General features: G+C 24.1%; 1 protein-coding gene across 2 annotated transcripts in view; it reads left to right on the top strand.

Annotated features, from left to right (window-relative positions):
- LOC113547820 (fatty acid 2-hydroxylase) overlaps positions 1–12,301 on the top strand; it is a 41,547-nt gene that overhangs the window by 24,584 nt on the left and 4,662 nt on the right. For both annotated transcript variants that reach the window (XR_003404860.1, XM_026948338.1), the window contains exon 3: positions 88–254. Coding sequence is in view for 1 of the 2 variants with exons in the window: in XM_026948338.1 (XP_026804139.1) it covers positions 88–254 (167 nt within the window). In the remaining variant the exon portion in view is untranslated. The remainder of the gene's footprint in view (positions 1–87; positions 255–12,301) is intronic.

Below are 12,301 nucleotides of genomic sequence, written 5' to 3'. Positions count from 1 at the left end.
TAACATTTTTCTAATACTACCTGTATAATAATCGCTGATAGATACATAACTTGTAATGACTAATAAATGTGTTTTTTTTTTTTTTAGATTATTTTTCGATAGTAACATTGGTCATATGTTCAACTATTTTGGGCTTACTTTTGTGGCCTCTCATTGAGTACACCATTCATCGTTGGTTATTTCATTTACAGCCTCCAGACAACTCACCTTTACTTATCACATTGCATTTTGGCATTCACGGATTACATCACAAGGTATGTATATATGTGTTGTCTCAGTAATTAAGTAGTGTATTAGTGTGTTTAAATGAGTATTATTTTAAACAAATCATAATATTATAATAATGAAATAAAATATAAGCTCTTAGTTCACTAGTGAACTGTTAGCATACATTTAACTAAATTACGATATACCTATATGGGTATACAAATTAATTTGATGGAATAAATTACTTTGAGTACCTACCTAATCATCTTAATAAAACGTAGTCATATAACCTTTATTTTAATATCAGTATAAAAATTATATTAGAAAATCTTAATTTTGCTGTACAACGATAAATCTATGACTATTAAATTTATTATAGTACTTGAAAGTAATTTTGGTAATTAAGGGTGGTTTTAAACTATTCATGTGTGCATTGTTATTAGTCTATTACTTATTAAGAATGCATGCTATGATGAATTAACTCTTAAGAAATAATTTTGAGTGGAGCTCATTACTTGTTACTTGTTAGTTATTACTGCAAATAATCAAATAAACAGAATATTATTTAAGAATAATCATTAATTAAATAAAATTACTTATGATATTCAAGATTTATAAATAATTAAAATATAATCTACAAAATTTAAAAATTTAATCACTCTTACTAAATTCTAAAATTAATCATTAATTTGAATTTAAAATATTTAATTATTATTATTATTTATTACCAACGTAGTATATTATATTATCGTAATATACTTAATAATACGAATTACGCTTTACTCCGTTAAAATAAAGATAATTTTAAATTATTAACGAACCCGGTTTGATCTATCTGATATCCAACGTATTATTTTTTATTTATGAAAGGTAATCCATTATTGCCCTAAAAAAATTAAAAATGTATAACTACTTCTTTTGTATATATTTATAACAAATATTTAAAACATATTTACCTCTACGTTTTATTTATCTATTAATCTATATAAAATAAGATTATTATTATGTAACGGAAAGACATTTTAGGTACTATGTTTTGTTATCTATAGTTAAGAAATTTCCCTTCATAGGTACACTAATTAATTTATTATCAAAATTTATTAATGACAGGTGTATACATGATTAGACAGAGGTCACATTAATATAACTATCATTAATGTCGATTCAAATACTTAATCTAATTTTACACATTAAAAACAAAAATTATATTTTATTAATTCAACAAGTATACAAAAGTGACTATAGAATGTTAAATATTAATTTTATTAAATTGAAAACTGCACGATTAAAATGTAGAAATTGATTGTTTTTTCTGACATAGACGTTTTAGATAAATTATTTTTAATCTTTACAATATGATTTGAAATTTTAATAAATTGAACGTAAAATGTTTTAATTATAATTACGCTTGTATAACATTCGTAGTAGAAAAGGTTAATCAAAATTGTTTAATAAAAAGTAATTATTTTTCATTCTTAACGAAAGGATACGTGGTCTATTGAATTGTGTTATTTTATGCTTAATAATTATCTATATTTTATAAAATTCAAAACACTTACCTATATTGTAATATCCGTTAGTTAAATCGTTTGATTGATTACCGTTAATCATTTTAAAATAGAACAAATTAACATCGATTTAAAAATTGTCGGTTTAACGCCCTCAATTTTATTGTTGTAGTTAGTTTTATTTATAATTGTATTCATTTTATATAATAATAATGTACGAGTATGCTAATTGCTTTGATGGCATTTTCTTAAAATATAACATTTTACTTCGAATAAATCTTTATGATTGGCAATATTTTTGTATTAACTACGATCATTTCTTGTTAATATTTGTTCAAAACAACTATGAACATTTTTATTGATTTTATACTCCAAAACATTATTTTATTATTTAATTCAGTCCTATATTATTTTTTTTTAGTTAACAATATTTAAATAACATACATTTCAGTATTATAAAATATACTGAATTTTAAGAATTTAGTTACTATAATATAAAAGCTTAAAATTAATTAATTAAGAACATTTTCTTTTATTATGTTTTTTGCTATGCATATATTATTTATATATTATTCATTTATCATAAAATAATATTTTTGACATTAGAACAATAATATTAATTTAAAATGCTAGTCTTTAATAGTATAATAATGCCATTAGAAATAGTGGGTACATCGATTTATCATATATGTTTTTAGTATGTGTATGTTTTATGACGTTGTTAATTTTTACTTTCATAATTGTAAAATTTCTTAAAATTGTTTTTTCATTCTTGAAGTGCAGTTTAAAGTGCTCTATACACTGTGGAATATGGGCGTGAATTCTACTAGATAAAATTAAAGAACCATAAATATATTATAAATAAAATGAAAAAAAAAATAAGTACCTATATAATAATTATATTTTCTTAGTAAAAAAAAAAAAAAAAAAAAATGAATACAGCAAAATAGTTTTCATAATATGGTTAATCATTAATTTTGAAAATTAAAAATGATGTGTTAGAATTATCATATTATAATTCAATTTTTATCGATAAAATATTTTGTCAAAAACAAACATGGAAGTGATGACTAAAAGTAATAAAGAACAAATACAGTAATGAAACCAAACGATTATTAACATGACTAATAATAATTAGTATTATCAATATTTTTCTTATTTTTAATGTGCTTATTATTAAAGTGAAAAATATTTTCCTTTAATTAATAATTTTTACCATTTATTTCTACATTATATTTAAGAATTTAATTGATAGAGCTATAGTAATTTATTTTTTTTACGACTAAATAACTGATTTCACCTATAGTTTAAAACTAGTTAGGTAGTGGTTACACAATATTCTTCATTAAAGAAACCGTATAATTATTATACTTGATATTATGAAGGAGAATACACAGGTATCAAAAATATAGTGTCTATTACTCTTATAGTTTGATATTCAGTTGCGTCATTTTATATTTTAAGAATATTTTTTTTTCATTATCTAAACAAGCATTAAATATAGATCCAAATGAAAATTTAAAAAATTTTTTTGTTGCTATGTACAAATTGATAATCTTAAAAATCAAAACATTATCATTAATTATTCTAGACAATAATATCTAATCCTTAATTTAAACACAATTTATTATTCATGCATTTACGTAATGCCCCATGTTCACGTTCATTTTTTTTGTTTAAGTTAAAAATAAAATTATGCTAAAAAACTGTATTTATTATTTTAATAAGTAAGTTACAATAACTACACACAAATGGGCATATTATATGAAAAGTGTAGGTGTCTTAGCGAACTGGTCAGTGAGGTTTTAATACTTCTATACTATGATGACATATACCTACTATATAATATACGCAATATTTCACAATTTCACAAAAATAAAAAAAACCTAGTGATATAAACTTATTTAAAAACAATAATAAAAAACTTCCATCTCACTCAATATATTTCTAATTGTTTTTGTGCTAAAATTAATAATGTATCTATGTACTATATATATAATAAATAGTATATTTTATTGTAGTTTATATTGATTATATAGTATTGCATTACGTCATTTGCATCTAAAACATTTACATTTATTATAGTTTATTACGTATTACTGTATTAGGATTTAAGTGATGAATAACGGTGATAAACAGTAAGCATATTTGACATTCATAAAATATAATTTTTTTATACTTTATAAAAGAATTTATTATTATATATTATATAGTTGTAACTTATAACAAATTGGGTTTAATTTCGTATGCTTTGAAATTATTAAACTTGTTCTGTAAGTTCAATAAAATTATTTAAAGAAAAATGAAAGATATCCATAAGTGTTAAATTTGATATAGTGTTTTACTTTTTTTCGGTTAAGTTTCAAAACTTCTGATATTTCCATCCTATCTAATTATTATAGAATACTTAAATAAATAAATGTATTTCGAGAAATTATGAAAATAAAATTAGACTTATTAGGTACATTAATATGTGTATCTTGAATTGTATCTGAAAGTATTTATTACAAAATATTAATAGCATTAATCTGATATCTTTGTTTAAATTTAGTGTATTAAGACTTTTCTCTTAAGTTTTTTTTCAGATAAAATAATAAAATAATATGAAACATTGTTTATTTTTTTATTTATACCGCTTAAAAAACTGTTGTAAATTATGACTGGTATTTGATTCGCAATTATTTGAAAAAGTAGATAAACACAATTAATTTAAAATTATATTTATTTTTTTGACATATCAATTAACGCGTACCTATTTATTGAAATTAAAACTATTTGTCTTGCATTATTTTATTTAGTAAATACTATTAAAACTATAAAATAAATAACTTTATAAATTAACTTGAAAACACGCGAAATTACTTCTTTATGTGATTGTATCTGCAATGCTCAATGTATTTCTGCCCTGATTCCTAATTTGGTTTGGCAATTTAAACTTTAATTAATAATATAATTAAATGAACATGCTTTTTTTCTCAAAGTTGTTGTATTTGGTAGGTAAGTATATCAAGTAGAATATGACAAATCGACAAATATTTTACACTACTAATATGTTGAATTGTTGATATTGAAAACTAAAAATATTATCATGTACTTAATATAAGAATTTAGTAATATAATTAACCTCCAACAAAAATCTTATGATATTCAAATACATGCTGCATAAAAACAGTATAACAATGAATGACAATTTTACGTGGGTTTTTTATTTTTGGATCGATACAGTGAACCTGGAATTTAGTGGGTTTTTGAGTACAATAAAACAGCAAATAAGGGTAAAGATTCCTTTGGACCTAACACGACTCGTGTAACCTATTCAGAATGAGAAGCAAAAAGCTATATTTTCCCGATTCACCCTTGTCCGGTCCGTATTCAATCGATTTCTCGGCGTCCTTGTGTCCTACGTCAGTGAGAATCCTTCAAAATGACGACGGTTACCACCCAAACATATAGACTTCAGACTTTTAGAGCCTTGAAATTTATGGTTTTTTCGAGCTTTCAAAAGCAATGTGTAAAAAAATCCAGTCAAAATATCTCAGGAACTTCACACCTTTCTAATATACTATCGAAGAAATATATTCTGCACAATATTGTTGGCCAACAAATTATTGTGTTTGTCAAATACTAAGTAACCTACCCTGCCATACATAAGTATTTTTGATTTACAAAATTTCTTTGGCATAAATAAAACCTTTCAAACACTCAAGTATTTCATATATTTTTAATGTACTTACTATAAATGTTTTCCAAACATTCATACACATAGAACATTTCGGTTTATTCATGTCTACAGAAATGATAAAATAAAATATATCATAAATTCATAATACAATGTTACGAACCATCGTCTTTTTATCAGTTAACTTAATAGTGTTTTGTATGAGACAACACTAAACATACGAGTATACAGAAATATATTTTGTATGCAAACTATGCTCTCTGTTCATACATCCGGTTCAATAAACGTTTAAATATTACCTTACCAAACGGTAAACATGTAACAAATTCTTGACATTCTTCATTTATTACATTAAAAAATAAATATAATATCTAAACTAATCTTAAACTTTTATGTATTGAATTTTTATTTTAGTGTCATAGTCTTAACTGATGGATTCTATTATACATTACTCGACAAAAATTATACTAATTTTCATTAATATAGTTATCCTCTTCTTTCATTAATTTATTTCAAAGATATTCAACTCAATGTATTAATTATTTTATAAAACTGTTTAGTAGCCAGAGTGTAAATATTAGTAGCTATTTTATTATTTTCTATGATTTAAATCTTGTAGACATAATAGAATTTACTGAATTTTTTACCGTTAAAGGACGATTTGTTTCATGATATAAGTATTTCTACAGCAACCCCGGCTTTGCATTAGTTGTCGTATTTTACCCTGATTTTTGCTATTCGTCTATCAATAGGTTTTTTGACTAACAAAAGATTTTAAATGTATATTCTCTAAAATTTAGACATTTTTTCCTTTAGTGCTAACCACTATACGTACTTTCAATGAGGAGCGTCTAAACACAGGAATGCACCTTATGCACTCTGCGCATGCGCGTAATTTATTCACCACTATCATTGTTAAGCTGTTATCAATACATACCACATATTATATTTGAAAAGTTAATTATTTTGAATTTGTTTCCGTTTACTACATGTTGTATAAATAATATAATAATAACAATTTAAGTGTTAAAATAATTTACAGTTTGTCATTTCATTTTAGTTGTTAAAAAACATGTCAAATGTATAAAGTATAATAATAATATTTAAAGTGCTAAAAAAAAATCAAAAAACATCTATTAATTTTACTTCTTAAAATAAGAATGTTCAGTTTCGTCACAACTTAAAATATATTTTTTTTTTTTTAGTAGTATATTTTTGTTTTACTTCATTTATTATATTATGTTTATTTTTCAAATGCCTTGTAAGTGTAAACTTAGTAGAAAATTGACTTTTGCAAGTATCACAATTAAATTCCATTATTCTTTATTGTATTTAAAATAATTAAATGCAAATTTTATGTTAAAACAAAAAATCATTACACTTTATATCTGTCATTGACAGCAATAACTATCTAATATGCTGAGATGGCTTTTAATAATGTTTATTTATATCTACATTTTACCCAATTACCTATTTGAACATGTCATAAACTAGACTTTATCAAAATTTATTACCAAAAGGCTATTTACTAAATGTTTTATTGAGTATTAACAATACACAGTCTTGTAATAGATACTTTTAAAATTGTATTTAATTATAGATACCGAGATACAAGTACATCCATTCAGAAAGCATTTAAAATACATATCAAATACTTAAAAAAAATATATTTAAGAACAAATATAAATACTTTATTTTTTACTTTTCTACTAGTTAGCTTTCCAAATTAATGTTGTAATAACTAATTTAAAATTGTCATGTTACATTCATTTTAATATTAGGTAGTAGGTTGTTAATGAAATATAAATAAGAGGATAAAAAAATATCATTCCCAAAAAATTTTGTTGTATGTAAGTATATTTATATTTTATAATAATCACATTCACAAATAAACAATAAACCAGCAATAGGAGACAAGAGTTTTCAATATTTATAAATGGAAAATATAAATAAAATAGACAAATAGTATAATAATTTTCAAAATAAAAAATATGTGACAACTGACGAATAATTCGTTTATCAAAAGTATTTGTATAAAAGTATTTGATTTTTCAAGTATAAATACCTCCTAAATAGTATTTAAATATGTGTATTCAAATACTTTACAAGACTGATATTACAATTTTAAAAATTCAATATTATCTAATATCTATATAAATTACATTATCTTAATAGTAAATACTTAACTACAATCGACATAAAGTAACCAAAATACAATGGGCTCAGTACCTCACCGTTTATTATGTTCATGGCATGTAGATAGAGCTTGGAGACAAAACATTTGCAAGATAACTGGACCTACACGCAAAGAAAAACAAGGAATTATATATAAAACTCTAAAAGTTCTTCAATCAATGTGTGATGAAAATGAATTTAATAATGCTTTAAAAGAATTTAACCTTGAGCTAATGAATGATCCAGACACTAGAGACTTTGGCATATATTTTGATCGCATGTATGGCAATAGAGTTGGTTTGTGGGCATATTGCCATCGAAAAGGTCTAGGTATAAATTGTAATATGCATCTAGAATCTATGCACAAAACAATAAAATATCATTATTTAAATGGTTGCAAAGTTGGGCGGTTAGATAAAAGTATAACAACTATTAGAAGATATACCCGTGATAAAAAAGTTGAAAGAATTATAAAATTAACTAAGGGAAAAACAAGTACAAGGATTCAGGAAATAAAAAAAAGACACAATAAAAGTACATTACTTGAACTTACAATCAATCTGGATAGTGAGAATAACTGGAGTGTTGAAAGTGAATTTACACCAAGTCAGTTTTATAAAATAAAAAAAAATAATGATGATGTATGTTGTCCAATGATATGTTCTATTTGTAAGTTGTGTGTTCACACATTTCAATGTTCTTGTCCTGATTACCAAATCAAGTCTATGATATGTAAGCACATACATTATGTTGCTCTGAAGACAATGTCAACAGAAAATTCTGAAGATATTGCTATTTTGTCAGCAGCAGATACAGAAAATATAAATTTTGATGCAACTTCAAACAAAGATGATGAAATACAAGTTCATATTAAGACACTTGAAAAAAAAAAAACAGAAAATATGCAAGAACAATTTAAAGAAAAGGCCATTAGTCTAGCCAATAAAATAAACAATATAAAAAACAGTGAACATCTTAAACAAGCATTAAAACAATTAAACTCTTTAGAAGCATTCATTGATGCAACATCAAATAATGACGAGACACATGAAGATTTTAGTAAGATAGTAAATGAACCACCAAATAAAAAACTTAAAACTCAAGACACATTCTTCTCTACAAAAAAAAAAAAACAGGAAAAACCTAACGAATTAATAAAACCAACGAGAGTTGAAACTGAACAGCTCAATACTATACTACTAAAAAAAAAAAAATATATTTTAAGTTGTGACGAAACTGAACATTCTTATTTTAAGAAGTAAAATTAATAGATGTTTTTTGATTTTTTTTTAGCACTTTAAATATTATTATTATACTTTATACATTTGACATGTTTTTTAACAACTAAAATGAAATGACAAACTGTAAATTATTTTAACACTTAAATTGTTATTATTATATTATTTATACAACATGTAGTAAACGGAAACAAATTCAAAATAATTAACTTTTCAAATATAATATGTGGTATGTATTGATAACAGCTTAACAATGATAGTGGTGAATAAATTACGCGCATGCGCAGAGTGCATAAGGTGCATTCCTGTGTTTAGACGCTCCTCTTTCAATGGTTATTTTATCTAACTTCGACGATTTTGTATTGCATAACAAACTAAATCGCGTTTTGTTTCTCAAATTTAAATTGATTGGATGTCTTATCTTTTATTTTTTTAATATAGCTTTTTCAAGCAACCGTTATTAATTGAATATAATTTATTCTACAAGTCAAAAAAAAAGATTTCTCATTTAACTAAAATATTTATATTTTCTTCTCAATAAATATTTATTATATGATACCTAATAATTTGTCAGTTGTTTATAAATAAGTTTATTGAATAATTTATATTTGTTCTGTTGATATAAAGTATTCAAAAATATAATAGCAACTAAAATAAATACTTTTTCCGAGTGTTTATTTGATAAAATTCTACATTACCTATAATATACCCTACTAGAAGGTAGTACATGTGACACACTCAGTTCTTAGAATTTTAGCTCCATTATTTAAAATGTATTAATAATATTTTATTTTAATCGGACTTTTTAGTTTTTCAATCTAAATAGCACAGATATATTAACTAAATTATCTTAAAAATTATAATTCACTCGATACAACTTAGTGATATGAATGTCGGTGATCAAAGTCTAAATAAATAAACATATTAATTTGCAACAGTTAAATAATCAATCGCAATGCAACAACTGCCATCGAATAAATTTAAAATAATCCAGCATCAAATCTTAAAAAATATGCGATGTTTCTAATAATAAAAATAAAAAGATATTTACATTCCTTATTTCAACATCTAATGTAAATTAAATTATAATATTTGTGCCTACTAATTAAGTGATTTTTTTTTTTAATTGGTTATTGACTACTTAATTTGAAAAACTTTTAGTCATTATATATACTATATACTATAACTAACACACAAATCACTATCTAAACATAGATCCAATATTGTCAAAATGATAATTGTTATATTTTGGCCACTTATTTTATCTCTTCAACAATTTAAAAATATTAATTCTCATCTACTACACGTAAGTAGTATTATATGCATATATGCGTACAAAATAATGTTTTAATTATATAAAATAAAAATATATATTAAGTATTAAAATTAAATATACGCTATCGTATTGATTAACTATTCTATTTTCAAGTCTTATATTGTGTATCAAAGATTATTATTCACCGTTGTTTTAAATTACCAAAATATAAATTACTACAAATTAAAAATGAAAATGCTCATAATATTATTCATCTTAAAAATTAAAATATTGAAAAAAAATACTCCATCTTACTTTTAACTTTGATAAGAAGTTAATTCACTCTAATATTAAAAATAACAACACAAAATCGGTTCTATTGAACCCAAATTTGTATTTTATATGTTTGCAAAACGGAGACAATAAATGCGTCCTCATAACTGCTTAAGGTATATTTTTAAATTCTGAATGAAGCTAAGAATGTTTTGGGTAATTTGATCTAGTTTATACTATGAGTACTTTTACTTAATTATCAGTAGTATTTATTTTAAGTAATGACAAACAAAGCGAAAAATAAGAATATTTACGCAGCATTGGTTTTTTATGTAATTGATTTTGTTCAGATAAGAATAACTAAAGCTTTTCTTGGTCGAAAAGCTTGATATTTTAATACGATATCTCTGCGTATATTATATTCTTGTAGAAATTTAAAAATATTAAAAATGCATAAATACTAGTTTTTATAAGCATTTGAAATTCAAATGCTAACAAAGTTCGTAAAAATCGCAAAAATTTTCAAATTCCATCGAACCAAATTAAAATATAAAAAAATTTCAGCTATTATACCTAATGCTTGACAATATCAAAAATGCACATCGTTATTAAGCACGTGGCATTAATAGATAGAAAGCCGGCCATGATAACGGCCTTCATTTATATTGATACTTTATCTAGTGACCTCACGTTGTAGTAGTCATTTTACAATTGAAAATTGTATGGGAGGAAGCACTTGGTTCATACAAAAAATTGTAATCAAAGTGGGAGAAAATATGGCAGCAGTGGCGACACGTTTAGTCATAAACATACATTGTTGTTTACGTGATAATTAAGTTATGTTTAAAGTTTAAACTATAATTGCATTGTCGTGTAGTAAAAATCGTATATAATTATAACATATTTATAATACATAATATTATATCGATAATTGCTGATAAAAATCAACGTCTAATATTACCACTTAATATAAAATACGAGGTTATGTGTGTAAAATCTACTAACGAGATACTGATATTTAACGGAATGACTGTTTGCAAAAAATTACAGTATGCCTTCAATTGACTCGTAAATAATACCTGCTACAGTGATCGCCAAAGTCCTCTACGATCGTTCCAACCCCGAACTTCGGAGTGTAAACGTTATTGATTATTATCTCTTTCGCATTAGGACTTGACGTTATCCGTGTTTCGTGTTTCTCAAAGCATTTAAAGTGTGATCGGTTTTTGACGAAAAGCATAAGGTGACCTGTTTCCCAAAGGTATCACACCGTATCTATACCGAAGATATTTTCAAAAATTTTTAATTCTTTTACATTTAAAAATATATCCCATCACTAAGAATTACAATGGTGACACCCACTGAGAAATTGTTCAATGAAACGACCCAAGATATTCACATGGACCCAATCCCTTGCATGATATTTCACGTGAATATGGTAATCTTTGTTTTTGATTTGATATACATCATCGTACAAAGTATAAATATGAATTGCGCTATTCTGATGACATTGGAAAAAGAAGTCCGTTATTATTGACAAATACGCTCAAAATATTTAGACTCATTTTAAGCTATTTATACTATGCACGAACCTATTCTCAACATTCTACGACAAAAATGACTGATAAGTTATGTGCAATAAATTTGGAAAAATATATAGTTCAACCCACTGAGCTAAGAAAATACTAATAAATATAATATAACATAAACTATCTTTAGAATTAAATGCTGATCTATCTGTCCGTCGCTCATTATTGTTTTTCGTATGAAATTATCTATCATTAAATTAAAATTGAACGTATCCATTTCAGCGACCTACTCAATAACGAAGTACATTCTAAACCAACTATACAGCAGTCAGACTGACCTTCGGGTCTTTTTCAAATCCTAGTTTTTACAAAAAAAAAACCAATATTACTTAAATATATAATATATTAAATGTAACAGATGCGTTTCCAAATAACGA

This window comes from Rhopalosiphum maidis, chromosome 1, assembly GCF_003676215.2.
Source record: "Rhopalosiphum maidis isolate BTI-1 chromosome 1, ASM367621v3, whole genome shotgun sequence".
Taxonomy (NCBI): Eukaryota; Metazoa; Arthropoda; class Insecta; order Hemiptera; family Aphididae; genus Rhopalosiphum; species Rhopalosiphum maidis.
Note: the sequence above shows the minus strand (reverse complement) of the source record. Positions and strands in the feature narration are given on the sequence as shown.